Raw genomic sequence first — 24378 nt, forward strand, 5'->3', positions numbered from 1 at the left:
GTCATGAAATTGAGGCTTGCTGGCTGAAATACATTTTGAAATAATAACGTTAATCAGGAGATATGATGCAATAGGTGGAGGACTTCAAGGAAGAGCAATTGTCAGCTGCTACTATGCTCTAACTCGGACCAAAGGGAAAGAACGAAGTAGTATTACTGGGCCACTAACTACTGCTTTATCACATTAATGTGTTGGCAGTTGTTGTATCCCAACAAATAGGCCAATGAAAAGTATACAGATTGGGAGAATGAGGGGTATGGGAGAGAGGGGCAACAGAGGGAGAAAAATGGATTATTTTGAGTCTTTTCTTTCTCTCTTCTAAAGAAAGAATATCGCCAATGTTTTAGAAACAGATTTTTGCTTTGGTATCAAGCACTTCTTAGGGAACTGTTTTCTTTTTTTCCCTTGTCTACCTTTTTTGTTCTTTTTTTTTTTTCCCCTTTCCCTTTTAACACATACATACACACACCCCTCTTGGATGTCCATCTTCAGTTTTGGTAAGATAATTCTCCCTAACTCTTAGTTTATATTTTTCAACTCTGTCTCTGAATATAAGAGACTAGAGGCAAGCTTGGTTTTTTGTTTAAAAGGAAGTCTGTATCCAGCTTTCATCTGGTATCTTACACTGAGCTTTTTGAAGCTCAATACTATGCATACTGCTAGTACATACTGTCCTTGCCTTTTAAAGGGTTAATGACCCTTCAGATGAGAACACTGTGAAATAATCTTTGGTGCTACCATAAGATCTTGGGTGACAGGAGTTAATAAGCCAGTTTTTCTTTCCTTCTGTTCCGTGTTATTTTTCAGGTATGCTGCAAAACCAAGTTAGCAGACCTCCTGCACCTGTCTACTTTCTAAAGAGTCATAATTAATCAATCACATGGTTTATTCATATAATATTTGAAAGAAAACTTTTAGCCTGTTTTCCAGTGATGATGATGTAAGAAATCTCAATGGATATTTAAAAAGTGACACATTTTCTGCATGCAAGGCCATGAAGTATTTTTCAGCCTGACTGAACTGAACCAAGACAGACCAGATGTTTTGAGAGCCTTTCATTACACAAATTGAATCCTGCAGCCTCAGAAGCCCTGGGTAAATGTCCATCCTTTATCTGCTTAACTGAAATAGACCTCTCAACCTTTGAATGCTCCCCTCATCCTTTCTTATAATCTGGATATTATCCACCAACATAAATATTTTTCCTTCTGTTCATTCAAGTGTTCTTCGAATACATGAAGTCCACACTATATAGCAGTAACCTTTGTTAATAACCAGGCTAAATATACTCTTGTTCAAAAATTGAATTTAATTGGAGCATTTCCTTGAGATTTAAAGTACATGTTTTGTGCCTTTTAACAGCCTGAATGTGTCAGACTTTTTCCTGTGTCATCAGTTCAATATACACGTGCAGGCTTCAGTGGGTCAAAAAGCTGCTGGGGAAAGCTGACAGTGCTTGTACCGTTGTGGCCACTCAGCACAGCAGTGTTCGAGTGCTGCTCCCCACAGATCAGATTTGGATTACCAAATGGCTCTCGCTATAATTTGACACAAGTCAGAGCAGTGTGGGGGATCAGAAGCTGGTAACTTGACTTCGATCACTTGTGTAGGCCTTCTGCTCAGGCTGTGAAATGAAAGGCTGAGGACAGACAGGGTGGGAAGGACTAAGCACCTGCAAGGCGTAATGTAATAAAACAAATGGCTTGGATCTGATCTCTGTTATATCTCTGTTCATCAGGGCTCTGAGCATAGTTGCATGTAATCACTTTCTGGTTCATGCTGAGCCAGCATTCTTACCAAAAAAAAAAAAAAAAAAAAAAGATGTGTCCATGGGCTGACAACTCTCAAGAAAAGGTACAAAAATGAAATGACATTTAGGGAAGGAAGGCACTCACAGTTCAGATTAAGTGTGGTGTGCCCAGAGGTGTTGATTAAGATGAATGGGCTCTAGCGGCAGGACAGTTCCTGGAACCTCCATCATTTTGCTGCCACAGCGAGCAAGCAGCATGTTATGTCAATTGACTGCTGATGCATTCTCTCCTCACAAAGTCACTTTCATTTGACGCTGCTGGTGGCTGCTGCTGGTGTTGTTTTAAATAATATTTATTTCGATTGCAGATGAGCCTTGTGGCCTGGACTGAGGTCAAGCAGAAGCACGTTCATGCTGTTCTAAGGGAAACACTGGTACAGAGGGAATCTGGATCACAGTCCTAGCTAAACTGCAGGGTCCCTCTGTGAGATTATGGGAGTTGCTTTCTTCTTCCTTTCCTCACTTCTGCAATATCTGTAATATTCTGCAATATCTTCAATAAGCCTAGCACCACCTACTTTTTACTACCCCCTTCCATCATCTCCAGGGCCTGCTCCTTCCTCGTATCTGCTGGCACATGCAGTCTCCAAACTCAGTTCCTTCATAACAACCTGTTAGCTTCAATATTCAAAATAATAGACTTTCTAACCAGGATCATTCTGATGGCGCCAGGATAGACAAAGCTCCTAGAGCAGCTCTGCTGGGAGACCTGAAGAGCTGGTAAGCTTTGGCAGTGGAGTGAGGAGAGTTGACAAGCACCTTGAATTGACACTGTTCACCTCCTGCACAGCTGTAGCCAAAATGGTCTATGTGGCCCTAACCTAGGAGACTGTCTCTGCTTTGAAAAGTGAACAGTCAAGGTTAGGAGAGATGAGAAAAAGTCTGTCTTCAGAAAGATGTAGCTGTGTGGAAAGAAGTGATTCATTATACAGGAAAGGAAATCAAAGTGGACTCATCTTTCTCCTGTGCAAGATAGCAAAGGCTGGGTCTCACTCACTGCCATTTGCCTTTGCTCAGCGTGCCATAGGATTTAAGCCCCTATTTTAATGACAAAGGATTTATCCAGTAGCCCAGTGTGCACTATTTGCTAAGTATGTGAGCCCTCTTGCTCACAGTTACACAGTGCAACTTTTTTTACCTTACTGTGCACTTTTCAGTTTTCTGAGACAGTCCTCACCCCTATGCATCTTTCCTATGCGCATACCTGCTTGTTGCTGGGAGACACATAGCTTGTCCTGAAGCTTTAGAAGATGCTGAAAATAAAATGCACTGGCAGATCCAAGGGGAAGCTTTTGCAAATTAAACCTTCTTAGTCTATCCTTTATTCCATGCTTGAGAAGGAGAGCATCTAATGTGTAAGCCAGCCATTTCAACCAGTTTGATCTTATTACATTCACTGCACAGGGTGGGTCTGTCTGATCCATCATTACTATGCTAGTCCATATAATTTGTATTTATCTTCTTAGTCTGTGATTAGCTTTATTTTCCAATAAAAAAGTAAATAGATTCACTGGCTGCTACATTTTCAGATATTTTTCATCAAGATTAGGTAGCTCCGTGCTTAAATGGTTATTCATTTATTATGTTTACTTTCTAATAGTGCATCTATTAAAGGCAAATACGCAACCATTAGTATGTAAATTTAACTTGGATGCCTGAACAAATGACATACAGCCTCAACTGTGATTTATTGTCTAATTAGTTTTACTGTAATTGAAGATATATATATAGTGTGTGTGCATGCATGTGGAAGTACAACAGAGAATAGATGATGGTGTAGCATAAACATTTTATTGGCATGACTTTGGGAAAGTTGAATTTCTTACGGGTGACTTACGTAGATCATCTTAAATGAACGTCAATAAAACCTTTACAGTGCTGTATATCATCTCAGGTTTGTCTGTATACTCTGCAGAATATTTTGAAACTCCTTTTTTTAGTGTTGGATAGCCATGGGAAGAAGGCAAAAATATCTTCTTCATCGCGGAGATGCTGCACTAAGCTGCACAATTGAATTAGAAATCACTCAGTCATCAAGTCTTCTCTCATCAGGACATTATATCTCATATCATTTGTAGCCAGTGCTGGTATTGAAGCTCTAGGAGCCTGAGCCCTCTGTCCCCAGTCAGGCAAAGTACTGAAGCACACGCTGAGCTTTAAACTTGCAAGTAGTCCCATTTAAATCAATGGGATAGTTCCTGTGCTCAGTTAAACATAACCTAAATGCCTAAATAGTTTTGGGTCAGAGATCTCCGTACTTCCTGGGATCCAACTGAGAGTGATCAGCGCCTTGCAGGACTGAAGCAGAGGAAACTTTCAAAATGTCTGTTACAAGCAATAAGAATTTAATCTGATAAACCACAAACTTCATTTGCAAAATCTTTGATACAAGCCAGTTTTACTGATCAACATTTGGGTAAAGAAAGTCAACAAGGAAGCATCTAGAGAGTAAACAGGACTCAAAATCCCATTCTCAACTAAAGACAATTGGCTGAAAACATGGTAAGGAAAGAAGAAAATAGGGGCCCAGAAATTAGGAGAGAGAAGACAGCAGAGGGACAGTCACATGAGACTGGATACAAGAAAAAACAAACCACCAAGATAAGACAAAGTAAGAGGGAAGGTGGAAGAGAGAAGAGCTGTACTTTGGGCATTTGAGACAATATGAAAAAGTCTGGGGGCAAACAGAGAAAGTTTAAACAAGATGGGGGAGGTGAGGATGGGGATGGGGTGGGAAGAGGAGAAAGACACAGGAAAGGAGAGTAGATTTAAGGCAAAAAACTGTTCAGACTGATGTGAAAGTCTTTTTCTAAATCAATCAGAAAGTCTTCCCAGACTTTGTACTGTACACATCTACTCTTGAACTCCTTTTGAGAAATCAAGAAGTATGAGTGACCACAAAAATTATGACCACAAGCCATCAAAGCAATTCTGTACTTTAAAGTATTATCATCAGTCTTGGGTTGTGGGTAGGGAGTGGTGTTGAAGGCAAGGAATGTGTTGGCTGAGAGTAATGATTGAAACACTTATAGGAGCTCTCCAAAACTCAGGCATACCTCAAAAACAGAAAAGGAGTGATGAAAACTGGTATATCCAATGCTATCCTATCCTAATTTAATTTTGTGGACTTTTAAGTCGAGGTCTAAAAAATAAGCAGCTTACCAGTGAACTGCAAATGAGTAATAGAGTGGCTTTTCCATTGTATGATATAGTAAACAGATGCTCAGACACACATGTAATTTCATTGGAGCACAATTGGACTTGTGTTCTCAGTCTTTCAAGGTAATGAATTTTCCAAACACATTTGGTGCTTTCTTTCTTTGGCTATTCTTACCTTTTATTTCCCCAAGTAAAACCTGAGTGAGGATACTTACCACAGCTACTGGTTCTATAGACTGTCTCTTGTTTAAAAGAGAGGTTCTGTCTGACACTGTACAGAAGTGCAGATATGGGAAGGTGTTGAAGAGTGTTGCCTGTATTAGTTCAGTGTGCTAGGAACAGCAATATGGGAATCAAAGGAGTACCCTGTCTTATCTTTCCACCACATCTTTACTTTGGCTTTCAGTCATCTTCATAGTCTTAGGATCTAAGCCTAATTCAGGTTGGAGGGAACCTCAGGAGATCTCTAGGCCCACTCCCTCCTCAAAGCAGGGTCAGCTCTGAGGTCAGACCAAGTTGCTGAGGACATTATCCAGTTGGATCTTGAAAACCTCCGAAGATGGAAACTGCATAAACTTTCTGGGCAACCTATTCCACTGTTTGACTGTTCTCATGGTGAAAAAGTTTTTTCTTATGTCCATTCTGAAATTCTCTTGTTTTGACTTACATCCATTGCCTCTCATCCTCCCACCATGCATTGGAGTGAAAAGCCTGGGTCTGTCTTGGTGATGACCTCCTTTATACGTACTTGCAGGTTGCTGTTAGGTTCCCCTGAAGCTGTCTCTTCCCCATGCTGAACAAACTCAGCTCCCTCAGCCTTTTCTCACAGGGCAAGTGTTTCAGCAGCCTGATCTTCTTGGTGGCCCATTGCTGAAATTGCTCCAGTTTGTCGATGCCTTTCCTGAATTGAGTGGGGCAAAACTGAATGCAGTGCTCTAGATGCAGTCTAATGAGCACTGAGTAAAGAGGGATAAACACTCCCCTTGATCTGCTGGCTCTGCTCCTGTTGATACAGCCCGGGATGCTCTTGGCACACTCATGCCCAGTCACTGTCCACCAGGAGCCCCCAGGTCCTTCTCGGCAGACCTGAGTTTCTTCTCTTTGCATGTTTTCCTGTTACCCCTTCTGTGGCTTATCAAGGAGATGTTACTTTTCTTTATTATCAAGGCTCTTTGTAGCCTGTTCTCACCTAGCAGCTCTTAGTCCTTATGCAGAAACTGATGCCTGCATTAAACTGAACAATGATTTCAACATTTCTTCCCACTTGTTAAACACCCATGTGAGCATTTTGGGGTTTCTCTGATACTGCTTCTCACACTGGGAAGGAGCTCTCCGAGATATCCACTTTCCTGTTCTCTTTCAAACCTCTCCTTCACAAACTCCTGATTTCCTGCAATGCCTACCAAACCAGCTGGAAGCAGGTGTCTGAGGTGGTGGTGAGCAGTGAGACCTGTCAGTCATTTTGATGAGTGTTGTTTTGTGGTTCCAATGGACTCTACCTCCAGCCTTCATCTGTTTATTGTCATTCCTCATACAGTTAGCACATCAGTTTTACAGGGAGGAACCATCACTGGACTCCATGTTTTGATTCTGGATTTGTGGAACATTTAGTGTGCCAGAACCCAAGCCCATGACTCAGGCTGCACTGAGATGATATTACTGAAACTCTTGGTATAAATAACTGGTGACGGGGGACGTGGTTCCTGGTAATCCAGCTGCTGTCCTTTGGGCTAATACCAATGATGCAGGTTTTCGCGCATACCCTGTTTCCATCCCTCTGTCCACCCACTGCAATCTAGTCTTACTGATAGCCTCCCATTGAACCTGGACAAATCAGCAACAGTTTAATTCTTTTCTGCTTGTGCTTGGAAAAATGTCAATAGCCCTTTGTGCTTAGATTGGTTAGTGATATTTGTCTTACGTAATATCTCCATCTGTTGCCTGCTGGAGCACCAAAGGGTGAAACAAATCCATGTCATCTATCTAACAGCCACCTTGATAATAGTCAGATGTACAGAGAAACCTATGGTATTTATTAGCAAAAACATAGCTCTTTTCTTCTCCTTCACCTATGTTCCTTGAAAATATTTCAAGTAATTCTAGGTTGTTTTCACAGTCTTAGAATATTTAAAAACTCTCATGTTCACCTCCATTAAGTTATCACATGCCAATACTGGATTTGGTCTTGCTGGTGGTGACCTGAAGCAAAATAGCTGGTTTGAACTGTTCTTTCTGGATGTTATGTGTTTTCTGCTTTGTGCACAACTGTCCCACTTGGAATTTGTTTAGAGTGGGGGAAGTCTGTTAGTGTATGTATATATATGTATAAAGAGCAAAATATTTCATCCTTATGTTCAGTTTTCTATGCTAACACACAGTTAAATTACCAATAGAATTTTTATGACATGGCAGGTAATTCTAAAGCCTGGACATAATTATGTATTTCCTCAAATTCTCAGCTATGTGGGAGGTCCAGGGCTTTACTAACAAACCTAGAGCGCACCACAGAGGTTTTTGGAAGTGTGCAATGTGGAATACCAGCGTGGCCACCTGGAAGATGTCCTCTCTTTTGAATGCAGGTCCAGTCAGAGACAGCAGTTGAAACTTTTCTCTTTTTGAAGTGTTTGGCGGGTTTGTGACTGCTCTGTACCACTTGTTCCCAGAGCCTCAGTTCTCACAGTATCAGGAAGAGAAGCATAATTTTTTGTTCTTTCCCATGTATCCAAGTTCTAATGTACTGTTCTGCTCTCCTGTTCCAGTTGTACCGCAGCAGCTACTTATGTGGCTACACTGTGAGGTGGATCAGGGACCCTTTTTCCTCTGCGGTTCCTTAAAGCCGTATCAGTTCCCCAATCCTCTTCTCAGTGTTGCCCCACGCCCTCAGCACAGCTGAGGAGACAGCACTTTTCTTCTTGGAGGCAGGATAAAACCAGAAGTGACTGGGGAAAGACAGGAGGAAAAAAACCCTGTAAGGAGGCTTTGCCACTGGGTACTGTCCCACGGCGCTGTGGCCTGCGTGCGTAAGCAACACAAGGGAAAGGTCATGGATCAGTGAGGGAAGTGAGCGGTCTGGGTGGAAAGAGGAGCCTTTGCTAGCTAGGAGTCTTCTACCTTTTCCTTCCGTGTACCTTGGACATCCAGAACCTCAGTCATGGAAGAAAGAAGGAAGGAGTCCAGAAGTAATTGAAAGAAAAGTCAAGGGCTAGAGAAGAAGGACAGAGTGACTTGGGTGAAGACATACAGCTGTTCTTGTTGAAACTTTTTTGTCACTTAGATTCCAGTGGTGGCATCCCAACTGTGCAACGCTCATGAGATCCAAAGGCCACTGAGGCTGTAGATGTCTGCCATGGATTTCACATTGGGCTCCCCGTATCTTCCCAAACAAGTGTTTGCGATTGTCCTGCCATGCAATTAATGTAAAAATACTTTCACATTAAAAAAGGAATGTTACCTGTTCAAAAACAAATGAAAGAGTCAAGATAGCTTTTTTTTTCTTCTGCTTCTGTAGTCTGTAAAGTTGAAACAAAATGGCAGAAACCCAGCCTCTCACAGGTCTTCAAAAGTGGTAATATTCACAGTGTATCCCGTGAAAGGCTTGGGAACAAGCAAAAGAAAAGAATACAGTACCTCAAGAATGTCCATCTCAGATGTGGCTGAATTTAGAGTATGTTGTTAGTTTAGAGGATGATGGGTGAATATGTAGAGAATGTGGTATAGCCAGCAGGTGTGTCATCAATGCAAGTGAAAGAGATTCCCTGCAGCTGGGAACAGACCACGAAGGACTTCCTTCCAATTTGTTTTTAAACGAAAAGGAGCAACTGTAGCCTTGACTGAATTTTGAGTTCACCCCAAGATGATGTAAATAAAAAAATGAATTTCCAGTTACAAATGCTGCTGCAATGTACAGTTATTGTCAGTAGAATCATTTTGCTGCCGCTATCTTTTTTTTTTTTTGGTAGGGAAAAGCCAATACAACCCAGTCAAAGTACACCTGATACTATTTAAATGATTACTTAGCAAAAAGTGCAATAAGCTCCAAAAACCATGTGTTACTACGGTTTGCTCTGATTTCTAAACTTCATATATTTGCAGTTTGACTGGTTGAGACTCTTTAAAACAAATAGCTCACAAATGAGTAATTCTGCTGCTGAATACATCAACTGATCTTTATTGCATTCCAAATGATGAAGTATAATGGTTATACAAAGTGCTTAAATAAGCCATGGAGCAATTTCCAGCAGTGATATATATGCTGAAACCCACATTAAATTAATATTAGGTGAAGGAGTAAACCTGGAAATCTAAAATAACAATAGATTTCGTATTGGTTATGTGAAGCTATGAGAACCAGCTGCTGGTGGTTTCAGCAGGAATCCACAGATGTTCAGAGCTTTCAGTCTTACTGTCTGCAGAAGTAATTAGCTAGTAAGGAGGGTAACCCTTACACTTTTGCCAATATTTTTCTAATATTGGTGTAATTACAGTGTGGTGAATAGAATTCTGGCTAGGAGGATGGCACAGTAACTCTTGACTTTAGCCTTTGGCCCTGACCTGACAAGTGACTCAATTTCCCTACTCAATAATTGTGTTTTCCATGCTGTTTACAGTTGTAGTTGTCTTGTACCTCCTGCCTCAGCATGTCTTCTCTAATACTGTCCTAGGGTAGGAAGTGCTTCAGGACAGGGGCTATCGTTTTGTGCTCCATCTACCTCATGGGACCCTGGTTTCTGACTGGCAGTCCTAGGTAATTATGACAATCTGAATACCTGCATGCCTACAGCAGGGTTAACTACATCTTTGTGAGTGTACGTTACGCATTTGATGTAAGAATAAACTCCTGTTTAAAATGTGCCTAAGCACTTATGCTATGCAAGTGTGCCTTTTCAGAGATACAGGTATGTATTGGTATGCATATAGAACCACAGAAATATGAAGGGAAAAAAAACAACCAAAAAGCAGTAGGAAACAGTCTAATTCTTTTTACCAGTTTTGGATAAAAGGATGGGTTTCGTCACAGATGAGTTTACTTGATAGCTGTTTTAAAATTTGTGCCAGTGTTTTATACACAAAAGATATATCTTGCAAAGAGCTTTTGATGAAGTAGTCTCTAAAATCATGCCTAAACCCCTATAGTCATCATCTGCATCATGATTAGCTATTGCAGCTCAGCTGTAGAGCGTCTCTAGGAAATGAGGGCTGGGGAGAACAGCCTGGGTGCATGTGTGTGTATGTGTGAGCAGGAGCACCTTTTGAAGTATGTGGTGTTAATAAACCCCCCCGATTTTCAGCTACCACTTCTCTGATCAGAATATGAATTAGGCTACAGAGAATAGCCAAACAACAGAAGGCACAGTTGGGAAGAACTGTATTATTCTTATCATACCCATCCTCAATTCCCTTCATCTTGCTAGTGTGAGACGCACATGGACCATCGTAGTGACAGCCTGAAACAAAACATGACAAGTAAGTAATGCTTTGGGGTGCATATGCTGCAGAGGATTTGTTTTTGCAATTTTCTAAAAATTGATAATGGAAAGAAATCACCTCTTTAGGGGATTGCTTGCATCCTCCTGCTCCTGCACACGTGTTAAATCCAGTTTGCATAATTATTCCCACATGTAACCTGTTCTCCTAAATCAGCAATAGTGAACCTATTTTCTGATTCTTGTAAAATAAGGAAAGGCGTTAAAGAAATACTTTTTCTGCACAAGGATTCTGCTTGTAGAGGTTTAAATGTTCTTTACATTTTGTCATTGCATACTTAGATGCTTAGTGTACTTTTTGTGGGTTTTGTGCTTGGTTTGTTCTCGGCTTATGGTTTCTCTGTAGTTTTCTGTTTCTAAGTGTTGTTACTCTTTAACAAGAGTATAGCTTTAGGAATGCTCAGGGTTTGCCTGAAAGGAAAAATTAAAGGCTTTTCTCCCTCTTCTGAGTATCGGACAAGGAAGCAGAGCCTTTCATTTCTGTTTCTTTCTAGCTTACCTACTGTTCTTTAAAGTTAGATACTGGTTTTAGCTTGCTACACTACCCTGGTGTTTTATTATTGGTTTTGCACTTTGGAGGTTATTTATATGAATTTAGTACTTAAGGGGGGCAAAAAGTAAAGTTGACTACTCTGGAAACTAAAGTACTGGATTTTGCCAAGAGTCATTGCAACCCAGGCAGTTTCCCCAAGTGAAGAAGGAAACCCAGTGGCACTGGAAATCATGAAGAATATTTCAAAACCACCAGTAATCTGCTCATGTAAATTGCTGTATGCGGCAGTTGGGATCTTTTAATTTCTGAGGGAGCATAGATTTTTATGATGCAGTGTCTGCAGTAGCGTTTCCCAGGTGATACAGATTTGCTCAAAAGTCTGAGAAGTGTAGAAAGATGAGGACATTCCTTTGCAGCACAGCAATGTCCAGGGCATTATGTGAAGTTGTACCTGGCCAAGAGATAGGAAGCATCATTGCTGTTGTCTTAGAAATCTCTTGCTTTTTTTGTGAGGGAGAGAGAAAAAAAACCAAACAACAGCTTGTTAAGCAGGAAGAAGGACTTTTTCAGGTGTTGCATGTGCCTGTAAGATTTGTGATGCCAGCTTATTTTGGTGTAAGTCATATTCAGGTGTTCTGGAGATTCTGCTATTTAAACAATAACTCTACAGAATGGTGGATTTAATGAGCAGAAAAGGAAATATAATCAACAGTGCTTTATATGAGATTTTTCATCTAAGCTGAAATAAAATGTTGGGTGCAATTTGTTTCCATTGTTATGCTATGCATTTGGAAGAAATACATCTTCATATTGCTGCAGTCTCTTTCCAAATACTTGCATTCTTTATTTAGGTATAAATCTTTTATATGAATTGTTGATGTGTGCAGTATTTTACCCCACTGAGCTATTTATCTCGGCATTATTATTAAGCATAATGAGAAAAAACATACAAACCAAACCAACAGAAAGGAGGAAACCTGACTTCTGACCATGGCAAACACCGAATGCCTGCAGCAACCAATGCCTTCGGCAGGAATTGCAGGTGCTCAGCGGTGCTGAAGAAGAAATTCTTAGTGTCTGCTGAGAAGTTGGGTTTCTGCTGACTTATATCAGCTTATCGTTTGTTCCTTGCAGGCACGGTAGATATTTTTTAGAAAAGTGCAGGATTGGTCCAGTCTTTGCTCGTTGACAGTTTGTTCTCTGAGGTCTGTGTCATCTTTGCTCTTTTCACCCCTGCTACCAAAAAACCTGATACAGTGATTCTGCCTGTGGGGTGGGAGATTTGGGTAGGAGGGACTGACAGAATTACGGACAGCCTGTGCAAAGGGCAGTCCTAAGTGTTGATTATTAGGTTACATGTGAGAATACATTTTACCGTTTTGATGATTCCAAATCCACTGGATTCCTTCCCTAGGACACAAGCTTGCTCGTTTTCTATAGATGACACTACAACATAATAAATAGATTGCCCCATCTGTTCCCCTTTGTGTCACAACAGTTCTCTGGTAGCAACTGCTCAAATGGGAAAATGATACCAGAAAAAGCATTTTTTGGCTATTAGTTGTCTCACAGTGATATATGTGTGTTTGAAATGGGAGAAGATTAGTGCCATGAAACCAGCTAGCTCAGTAGGCCATCAGCTGGGAGGCTGGGGAAGAAGCATGAGGACAATGTGTATTTTTCCATGGTAGACCTCTGTGTTGGGTTTGCGTGGCAAGGTTTTGGTAGCGGGGGGGCTACAGGGGTGGCTTCTGTGAGAAGCTGCTAGAAGCTTCCCCTGTGTCTGATAGAGCCAATGCCAGCCGGCTCCAAGACGGACCCACCGCTGGCCAAGGCCAAGCCCAAGCCCCATCAGCACCTCTGTGATAACATATTTAAGAAGGAAAAAAAAAGTTAGAGAGAGAGAGCTTTTGCAGCCGGAGAGAGGAGTGAGAAGAAACTCTGCAGACACCAAGGTCAGTGCAGATGGAGGAGGAGGAGGTGCTCCAGGCGCCGGAGCAGAGATCCCCCTGCAGCCCGTGGTGAAGGCCATGGTGAAGCAGGCTGTCCCCCTGCAGCCCATGGAGGAAGGATGAGGGGGTGTAGAGATTCCACCTGCAGCCCATGGAGGACCCCACGCCGGAGCAGGTGGAGATACCTGAAGGAGGCTGTGGCCCCTGGGAAGCCCACGCTGGAGCAAGCTCCTGGCAGGACCTGTGGCCCCATGGAGAGAGGAGCCCACGCCAGAGCAGGTTTGCTGGCAGGACTTGTGACCTCGTGGGGGACCCACACTGGAGCAGTCTGCTCCTGAAGGTCTGCACCCCATGGAAGAGACCACGCTGGAGCAGTTTGTGAAGGCCTGTCTTCCATGAGAGGGACTCCATGCTGGAGCAGGGGAACAATGAGAGGAGTCCTCCCCCTGAGGATGAAGAAGTGGCAGAAACACCGTGAGATGAACTGACCGTAACCCCCATTCCCCGTCCCCCTGTGCCGCTGAGGGGGGTGGAGGTTAAAGCTGGGAGTGAAGTTGAGCCCAGGAAGATGGGAGGGGTGTGGGGAGGTGTTTTAAGATTTGATTTTATTTCTCATTCCTCTGTTTTGCCTAGTAATAAATTAGATGAATTCCCTCTCTAAGTTCGGTCTGGTTTGCTCGTGACGATAATTAGTGAGTGATCTCTCCCTGTCCGTATCTTGACCCACAAGCATTTCGTTATACCTTTTCTCCCCTGTTTGGTGAATGAGGGGAGTGATAGAGCAGCTCTGGTGGGCACCTGGCCCCCAGCCAGGGCCAGCCCACCACAGCTTCGAACTGCTATAGGAATGTGTCACGCTAATCTCTTCTTGACCCTGGTGCTTTCAAAAGGGGATTGTAAGAGGCTGAGATGTGGGAGTGAGTAGTGGAGACAGACATTCCTTTTGGTGGTTCTCCCTGTGAGTCTTATCTGTTCTATGGGAATGAGAAATTTTTTTTGACTGGTCAAGCACAGAGCAGAGAGTTCATCATCAGTATTTAGGAATCATTTATATTTATCTTTTGGTGGGTTTTATAATCAGATCACAAGTGGCAAGGCATATCCAAATGCCCAAGTGCATGAGTGTCTGGAAATATCTCTCCGCTGTGTACACTGCAACAACCCTGCTTTTAATAGCATTAGGTCAATCCTTTCATTTTTTTAATGTCTTTCCTGAACTTTTTCAATTCCTTACTAATCATACAAAAATAACCTTTTCAGTGGCAATAGAAATGATCCTTTTGTATTTGGAAAGCCGCTCAAAAGCCATGTGCTGTTTCTCAGTTTTTTGACCACAGGTCAGTTTAAAATACATATTTGCACTCAGAGAAGTGTATTGTGGCTTTAAGCTTAGAGCATCATCCATGCCAAATTTAAATGAGCTTGACTTTAAAAAAAAATCCTTGCAATTCAAAATAATGTTGTGCGTAAGAACGCAGCGTCCCTTTCTGGTGGGCCCGCAGAGGCGTACTAACTAGCATTACTTTTGGATGAACATGTTTAACAACAAGCTTTCTACTCACTCATTCTGCCACAGCACCAGTCCTCTTGTGCATTCATCCCAGTGCTTGGGAAAGGTGGAGCAGCTTATCTAAGAAGTTTAATCTTTTCATTGGCTGTTACCCATCTTAATTTTTCAGTGCCATATTAGGTATCGACTTTCCTTTGTCAGACAGGCTCCTCTGTAATAAACTCTAACTTTTAGCGTGCAAGAAAGGTTGTATTTGTTCTTGTGCATGTGCACGTGTGTGTGCATTTGTGATGAGTCCTTGGGGTTTTTTTTTTTTCTATTCAAAGGTGCTTCACTAGCATTGGAAAAGGTGACTAAATGAGATGATATGAAGAGCTACTCAGTGACCACTTAGGCAGAGAATATAAGCAATTAAACTCTTTCTTGTTTGCACCTTCAGGGAACCTGTAATATGGCTCAAGAGAGAAACTTTTATCTTTAACAAGACCCCATGCAGCTTAGCTTAGGTGGGAAGCGGACAGAGCTCGGATGGTGGTGTGCATCGCATGCCAGAGAAGGGGTCTGGTCCACAGATTTTGCCAGGCACTAAGCTGCAGCTCCTGCCGAGGGGCTGCAACTACCTCATCCCACGTTAAAGGCTGAGACTTACCTAGAAAGACAATCTGTGCCCCATGGTACCTCCTGACTCAACCTGGATCTAGAATGGATGTTTCACCTTTGAGAACAGTTTAATTTGTTGTGTTTCTGATAACGTTGTTTTCTTTCTTACATTTTCCACAAGGTACTTTCTGTATTTCCATAATTCCGTAATTGTTTCTCCCCAGGGATGAGAGAGGTAAAGGCAAAGAGAGTGCTTTGCCAAGGTGAGGAACAGCAATGACTTGTAAGCCAATGCTGTTCTAATTGTGCAGGCTGCTGCTGACAGACAAGCCCATCTTTCTGCCAAATGTATGATTTTCTTCAAGGTATTGATCTCTAGATGGGAGTCTGACATTCTTCCCCCTTTTTCACCCCCATGAAGGGCCGTGAACTGCACTAGTTGGAGTGGAAATTGGGATATTATTTGAGTGATTTGACCTGTGGGTGTGTGTTGGCAAGTCCAGTCAGCTGCAGTATCTGTAGGCAAATGCTCCTTGTGGCTGATGGTAGTTTTCCCTTGGGTTCTTGTCTCAAACGAAAGAGCAGGGACGGAACCAGGGCTCTTAAACACAGCTTAGAAATCGAGCATTTCCATCAACCACAACAAACTAAAACCTTTGGGAATGGAAAGGAATCAGGCTGGTTAGAAAGTAAAAAAGGAGGAAAGTGGGGATGGCTGTGGGAGTGTCTGGGGAACCCTTCCCTTTCCCTCAGCCCTACAGCCCCTGGAAGACTTGATTTCGTAATACTGCTGCCATGCCTAAGAGTAGTTGTATCTAAGGTGGTGTACGCCCGGTTCTCTTCAGTAGCTCAATGTCTTTATGCTGTCCTTCATGCTTGCTTTAAGATGATGAATCACTAAACTAGAAAAAGAAAGGGGATTTGGTTTGGTAATATTGTTATTACCAGAATGCCATGAAAGAAGCAATTTTCTTAAAGAGAACATACCTGTTATACTATACCTAACCATACAGCTCAAGTGTGCTGTCTCCCATGATGGCGAACAGCAAGTGCTTGGATAACAGCAGAACTGCAGAGTGAGTATGAAAACATTGTGATCTTTCTCTGCTTTTACCGATCCTGCTTAAAGCCATGAGAGAGCTGCTGCACCAAAAATGCGTTTGGCTCGCTTTGCTTAATAGTGACTAGAGGATCTGTCTGCCTCTGTTTAGTCCCTTTTGGTTCCATGTAACAGGTCCTTAGTTATCGTAAGCACAGCGTGGAAAAAAATGCACCCTTTAGTTCATTTGAAACCTGATGCTTCCCTTGCTTCTGTGAGAAAGTGAAGGGTGTTTCCCTTTCATCATTGAATGAATTAATGGTTTGAAGCCATTTGGGGCACTCAAAGACACTCACATGATATTCAAACCAAGGACATAGCATTCTCACCCATGCACAAAGAAAACCTCTTCCACTCAAAATGGTCCATATACAAGCAGAGTGCCTGAAATCCAGGGAGCACAGGATGTTCCCATGGACACATGGTGTTCCCTGTACCTGTATGTGAGCTTGCAGAGATGAAGAGCTCTGTTGGGGGAGCAGACTGCCGTCCAAGAAGGGCTCATCATACTTCCGTGTTCATTCCCTGAGAAGCTCGGAGCACCACTGGAGTCTAAAGCCCTTCTGCCATTCCCTGCAGGAGGACAGAACAGTGCATCAATCCCAAATTGGTCCATTTGCTTTGGTTTTAAGAGCTTAATCCCAGAACATATCTGTATATCTGCTTATCAGACTTAACAGAAGTTCTCTGTTGAAATTTCTTCATTTCCTCCTTTGGATATGTGTGTGTGTGTATACATGTATGTGTATATAGAATTTACTATATATAACTAAGAAAAATATTGGTTTGGTGAAGGGAAGGAATGTGACTGCGAATTTTAAGCCATGACAGCAAAGAAATTCAAAATTATGTTTCCTGCAGCAACCATAATTTGTGCTGGTCATAAATACGAAAGTGTAAATCTAGGAGCATACCCACTAATATAAGAAACTTCATTATGTGCAAGGGGGCTAAGTTGCAGTTGTAAATTTGCAAATTTGAATTTCATGCCTGTTACGTGTTTAAATTTCCTATGATAACATTGAATTGATGTAGTTTCACCATGGAATATATTAAGAAAGGCTTAGCTATTTCAGGACTGTAGCTTTCATTTCAATGAGAATATGACATTGCATTAAAACTGTACAGTTTATGCACATATTTCTCCAAAACATGGGCAATGCAAGACTGTTAAAGCTTGGCAGCCGCGATGCTGCAAAATCTCCTATTTTTCTGACTCAGACTGATGATGGCAGTAAAGCATGGCTGGCTTTTTAATAGTGTGGCTGCTGTGGAGTTGCTAACCCAGTCTTTGGTACATGTCATCGTTAACCTTGCATTTGTGTCGCTGCTGTCAAAATACAAGTACAGCTTTTTCCTCTGCCGTGTTTGTCACTCGTTTGTTATGTCCCTCAGTCTGCAGCCGGCAGCAAGGAGGGAACCGAGCGAATGGCCGCAGCACAAAACTTCTGTCCCTTCGGCATATTACAATCATGGTTACTACATCCGGGTAAACTTTTTTTTTCCTGATGCCAAATATGTGTGGAAGGTCCTGAGGTTCATCCTGTTTTTCAGAACTCTGGGCCAAAGATGCCTTGTGACCTTGAGCCAGCTTATTTGCTGGCACTGGCTGTGCGTAACCCCCAGCTGTTTTTTTTCCAGAGGTGAGGGCTTCTGCCACACGTTGTGTTCTCTCTCCTGTGAGCTGTGAGGTATCTGCATCCAGGCTAGTTGATGATCCTTTGTCTGCGGACAAACAGAGACTACTCTTACGGCAAGCACTTGATTCCTGCTGCCAGGGTGTCCAGAGCAGTGCCCTGGTGTGGCAACGTGCGCAGAGCCCAAGTATTTCCTATTTTATGCTGACAGATGAATTCTGGTGGATCCTGTTGCTGCTTAAGACAGCTGTCTGCCAATACCTCAAGCTGCTGCAGTCCTTCATCTGGCATATATTAGCAGCTGTGGTGGTCTGTGAACTGCAGCGGTGGAGGAACAGGCATTTGGTTTTTGTCAGCTGCTGCAGGGGCTGTAACCCCTGACAGAAAGGTAGAGCAGAGGGCTGGGGATGACGAATGCCCTCAACCACATCACATACCCATGTAGAAGGGTCACAGTCCCTGGTTTTCGGTGATGCGTTCCTCAAGTACATCTAGGCACAGGCTGGGCAGGCTGGCAGAGGAGGGTATGGCACTGGTGTCCGGCTACTCATTTCGATACTAAAATTAGCATCCTGAGAGGGAAAAGCCTGCGGTCTTAGTAAGCGTTTGGCTTATTTATTAACTGGAGAAGGAAGTGTGACTAATGACTAGTAAACATGTATCATTGAGGGTGGATCACCATAAGCTTCCATTTTATTATTAAAAAAAATGATAGCAATTCAGTACTCCTAAATGTTTTCACCTTGGGTGATTGAAAAATGCGATGTCATTATTTGCAATATTCCCTACAACGTGGGCTCAGTGGAGTCCTATAGATAGTGTAATTACAGGGAAAGCATTCTTGTTTTCTGAGGCTGCTGAAAAATGCCAAAGATAGTGGTTTGAAATGGAAAGTAAACAGAAGATTTAAAGTAGCGCTGTGGCGACAAAGCTGTGATGGGACCAAAGAAGTGGTGCAGAGTTGTCTGTGCATCGGTAGTGCTGTCTGCCAGGCCTGGCCGGCACCTGGCAGAAACACTCTGCAGGTGGGATCAGTTCTACCTTTTCCTAATCCTCTTTTCAGTTCCCCAGAAACCTAAGAGGAGTGAGTGGTCAGGCAGCGGAAGGAGGGATGGCGGGGCTTCGTGCTGGCAGTCAGGGCCAACATGAAGGCAGCAGAGCCAGATGGTGTCCTGTTAGCTTCTCCAAGCGCTGTGCTGGAGCACACAAAAGTCTTGAGGAGGAGGTAGCTGGAAGCGGTGGCTGGGGGTGACAGCAGAGTGGAAAGTGTAATGGGAAGAACACATTGCTGTGAAGAGGGACCTCTAAAATGTCTGTAAACTCATAAGGCGACAGTCTTCTGGGCTGCTCTTTGCCTTGAACCAGGGAAGCGATCAAGGTCAATGGGCTTTAAGCTTCTCTGTTGTTAAAGGGCAGGCGGGTTTAGACAGGAGGACAGTGGTGGCAATGGGAACTGTTGGCCCACAGTATGTATTTGCTGGGGTACCTGAACACAAAATTAGTAACTTCATTTTGACCTGCCAGCTGGAGACTTTTGTCCGATCCTCTTCACGTTTTAGGGGTACCTAATAAACAATTATGTAGCTCATGTAGCTCTACAACAAACAGATCAATATGTTTGAGAACTAGGAATTTTATCCTTATACTAACTTTAGTGTTGATATAATACTTACTGCAATGATATTGACTGCAGCCAGGTGGTGAAGGGACAGTATAATAGGGGATTATTGCCTTGTCTTTTACCATAAAAGATTTTTCCGCATTATAAGGCTCTTAGAAAAAGTTAGTACCTAATAATAAAAAAGTTATGCTTACTGTTTTAAGCATTTGTTCTTCCAGTCTATGTAACACACACAAGCATGCACACACGTGTCCACACACAAAATTACAATTCTGTATCTAAGCCTGTAATACCATGGGTTGAGTCAAAGGAGCAGTTTTCTTATAGATTTGATAATCCAGGAGGGCCAGACCCTGCAGTTTATTACATCTTTGAGTAACTTTGCTCACATGGCATTTGATGACACCGATAATGTAAGGCAGACTGTTCCAGGTACGTTTGCAAGTTCTGGCCACGTTGGGTCTTTGCGTACATCTCATTTTAAGTAGGAAAAAGAGTTCTGTTATCATGTGCCTGACGTAATCCTGCTGCTATTGAACTTGGTAGCAAATACTCACCATGAATTGTGGATATTCTGCTCCTTTCAGCACTTAGGATATTACTGAGTTACTTGAATGTGTAATTATTTTTCTTTAGTGTCCTTATCCCTATGGGAATGAAAGAAGGCACCTGCCCAAATGGAGTGGTCATGCTTAGGCTCGTGAGCCACATCTTCTAGATGAATTATTAAACATCCTGAAGCTGGGAGTTCAGTGAGTTTTGGATTAGTCCCCACAAGCTTTGAAGTGTGTTCAGTAGGTTGCTTAAATATAGCAGTGGTAAATATAGTGGTAGACAGTGTGTGGTGAGAATATAGGGGTCTACTGCAGGATTATAACATTATTTACACTAACGCATGGATCAGGTTGTTGACTGAGTATCTCCAGCATTTGCAGCTGTGACTTTCGTATAGCAGAGATGTTTACATTTCATTCATTAGTGTTTCATCGAAAGCTTTTGCGTGATGGCTTTATTGTGCAAGAGTTTTTGAATTTGGTGTACAGGATATGAATTCATTTGACAAGTTTATTCCTTTAACAAGTTGGCTAATCATTTGTGATTCACAATTTTATTCACCGGGAGGGTTATTAATTTAAAACTTACACTGTATTCCTTATCAGATATTTATTGAGTGGTTTACACTGTACAGCAGGATTTGTGTAAATCAGCATGCTGTAAATTTGCCTTTTTAACAGGTTTATTGCTTTAGCAGGTATTCACTTAGGATTTCACAGTTCCATCATAAAACATTTCCAGGCATGGAATCATTTTTGAGTGAGATAATATACTGTATAGACGAAGGTGTACACATCAGCTGTCATATGCATATGAGCAAAATTAGAAAAGATGTTTTCTCCTGTAGACCCCAACAATCTTGTGCAAATGTATTTGTTTCAACTGCAGTGTGTTAATGGAAGGCAGAAGTAAGATATTGCATGACCAAGGGGGCATGAAAGAAGACCATTACCATTTTCTTTTCTTCAAAGGGGGAAACGTCTCAGCAAAGGCAAGATCTGAAACCCATTGACCCCAGAGAAGTTTCATCAAACCTGAGAAACTAATAATTGTCTTGTTTTCTTTCTCTTCCTGTTTTGCAAATAACAAGTTTCACTGTTCTGACCACAAGATGAGGTCTTTCTGTCTGCAGCAAAGATGCCCCTTTATGTTTAAGAGTCTGTTGTGGTACTTGTGGAATTAATAAGTATGCTAACAGCAATACTTTTTTTGTTGTTGTAGATGTTTGGGTGTCTATAAAAACCACTGGCAAGTGAACTGATCTCTCTTTTTAAGCCAAAGTGTGTTTCTTATTATAACCTTTTAATAAGGATGCACCTATTGATAAGACTTTCTTAAAAATTGGACAGTACAAATAATAAACATATCATGTTACATAAGAATGATATAAAATACATACAGATTTTATACATGATGTCATAAGAATTTTTGAACCCGTAAAAAAAAAAATAAATCTGAAAAATGCTTTTAAAAAGTGCAATTCTATCCAGTGAATAATCATGTTAAAATGTTCTCTTCCTTTTAAACAGCTTTGATCCAAAAGTGTATTCAGGCTCGTAAATGCTGAATTTAATAAACAAACCAAGTTTTTTCTTGTGAATGAATGAATCAAAGTGGTTATGAGGTGATCTTTAAAAGACCTTCCCTAGTATAGAAGCTTGCATCTCAGTTGTTTACAAGGTCAGTTTGCACTTCAAAAAGCATTTCAGAAAGCTTCTAAAGTGTGTGCTGTGTGCGTTATACAAGTTCAAAACAATTGTAGTTATACCTACCAAGTCCAGCCACTTATAAAGGTATGGTTTTTATTTTTTTTAGCCACTCAGCAGATATCCACCTTTGATCAATGACATCTCCTTTTGGCTGCCTTCTGAGCCATACTCCAAGAATGATTTCTACGATTTGGCTCGAACCATTGGTGGAGACCTAATAGAGAAGGTTGTCCTAGTGGATGAATTTACCCATCCAAAGTAAGTAAAACTTTTAACACTTTTTTCCTGTGGTCAGAATATAAGTATTTTATAAATATTTTAGTTCTGTATCCCAAGAAATTCTTGATTCTTACAGTGTGTTTACACATTTCATTTTTTAGGTCCAAAACATTTTTACAACACTTTCAAGAATAAATATTTTTACTTTAAAAAATTATCTTATATTTCAGTTTTGTACTAGTATTGAGCTTATGGTATTCAGACCTCAACCCCAATGTGCTGTTAATCATAGTAGCAGTGAACAACTGTCTTCCTCAATACATCTGCCAACGCAGGACACTCTTATCCATAACATGTCTGCTCTTGTAGCCCTGCTCTTTGCTGAGTGACTGGTGTTTGTCTCCTCCTTTTCTTCCTTTCCTTTTTTTCAGTCCTGATTCACTAGTAGACCTTTACTATAAATGTCAGGGATAAGAATGATTTGTTGCACAATACTATTGTTGGTGTTCAACAGGGAGAAAAAATAGACTTTGTTCCATTCTTTCTGGTACTTGGTTATGCTGTTGAACAATCACTCAGGCTTCAGAATACCTTCTTATGGGTACAGCAGCGCTGACGCGACCATTGGGTGCACGGGTTTCTTGTCCAACTGATACTATCAGTTGTCTCAACACCTGACAAGTATCAGCTATAGCATATGCAATGTTTTGCAATTTGCTATTTCCAAATCAAGAAGTAAATATACTGCTGGCTATGCAACTTTCTAAAACTGGGTTTTAAAATAATTTCTCTTGTTCGAGACTTTTGGTGCTGTAGAAAGGCAGGTAGTAAACCTAACTGCAGTGTTTTTTGAAGATGATAGGAAAATGCTTCATGTTGTGCTCTTTTTTTTCTTTCTACGTCCAGGTATTTGACTTTTGTTTTTTTGAATTTGATGTGCATTGCAGACCAGATGGCTAGATTATTCTATGGCCTAGTTTTCATAGTGGTTCAGTGGGTTAATATTTGGGGGTTTTTTTCCTTTTTACTCTTTTTGTGTGGTGTTATATGAGACTCTCTTCACACAGCAGAAACAGAAATGCTAATGGAATCTGAAAGCATCTGAAAGCTTTAAGTTGTTAATTCTTGAGTGGTCCTCACATGCAAGTCATGTGAAAGGATCTTGACCCTATACTCAAAACAGACTGTCCAGCAGAGGCAGATAGGCTAGGATAAGATAATAAGTACAATTCATTGTAAAGAACAAGACAACTGTATCTTACAGAGGAATTGAAAAACAAGTTTGTTGTAGTTATGGATAACTTTTTATTGTCACTTGGACTGCGCCATAGTATCAGTTAGTACAAGTGCATAGACGTCGAAGGCTGCTCATATGGATCCTGATGCAAATATATTTAATTGTCTTCTATGATAATGGTTCTGATACAGTACAATCAATATTTTTTGTAAAACTGGGATGCTAGATCCATTTTTTTGAACTGGTCCTTTCCATTCATTCATGTTGAATGTTTATTGTATGTATAACACCTCTGTGTTCATTGCCACTCTTTGACTACATTATTCCTGGTGATACCAAACATGCAATCATCTTTGTTGTTACATCTTCTTTTGGGGGAAAATCCTCTGTGTAGTGTAAGCAGCTCTGCCAAGGCTGAAGGTTTGGAGAAATCTTGTTCCCTGCTCCCTCAAATGGAGGCATTTTTATTCTGTGATTACTCTTGCAGCTTGCTGGAGGACTCCACGTACGTGGGGAGGGCTTTGCCAGCAGCACTGCATCAGTCACAGCTCGGCTCATGGGTCGTGCTCCTCTTCTTTACTGAGAATATTATCTTCCATAGTAGTAGAGAGGTGAGGTAGAGACAGGATTCGCTACTCTGGATTTCTACTGTATGTGTTTTCCCCATTGATATGCTTTGACCCATCCTGAACATATACCGGGGTGACAAGACCTTTTGTTCCTCTGCAAGGGGTACACCTCTGTTCCCTCTGTGACTTCTGCAAATAGATGGGAAGGATGACTGCTCGCTGAGAATTGTCGCACAGATTTAGGACTTTCCTAGTATTGTCCTCTAAAGCCATTAAACCCTCACTCAGCAGACATCTGAATACGTTTTGACGCTACAGGGAGGAAACATTTCTCACCTTCATATCTGAATAATTTGGGTGGTGACACTAATGGATTGTTGGTAAGTGATGTTGTAGTCCTCTTAGTTTGTTCCACTACAACAACAATAAAAGAAATCTTTTTAAATGTCCCATTAAAAAAACGCCAGTAATTCCAAGGAGATTATCTACCTCATTAAAAAAAGAATTATAGATAAAGACTGTCTTCATCATAACAGTTACTTTGCCCTTTCTTCTTAGAACAGGGTGTGTGCAGATATGTAACTTTTGCAGACCGATGATGTAAGCCGTGTAAGTCATTTTGTCTGTTCTCCAAAGCCTTTGGAAGACTGACTCTTTGAAAACAAGGGTGTTCTGTTGAGTCTTAATTCCAAGATAATTGTCTTGTTACAGGAATGGTACTGGCT

The 24378-nt window shown here is 41.5% G+C and overlaps 1 protein-coding gene across 7 annotated transcripts in view; it reads left to right on the forward strand.

Moving 5' to 3' along the window:
- FARS2 (phenylalanyl-tRNA synthetase 2, mitochondrial) overlaps positions 1-24378 on the forward strand; it is a 251593-nt gene that overhangs the window by 150934 nt on the left and 76281 nt on the right. For all 7 annotated transcript variants that reach the window (XM_054818758.1, XM_054818757.1, XM_054818764.1 and 4 more), the window contains one exon: positions 21735-21886. In XM_054818758.1, the coding sequence (XP_054674733.1) occupies positions 21735-21886 (152 nt within the window). The remainder of the gene's footprint in view (positions 1-21734; positions 21887-24378) is intronic.

The sequence above is a fragment of the Grus americana genome, chromosome 2 (genome assembly GCF_028858705.1).
Source record: "Grus americana isolate bGruAme1 chromosome 2, bGruAme1.mat, whole genome shotgun sequence".
Classification (NCBI taxonomy): domain Eukaryota; kingdom Metazoa; phylum Chordata; class Aves; order Gruiformes; family Gruidae; genus Grus; species Grus americana.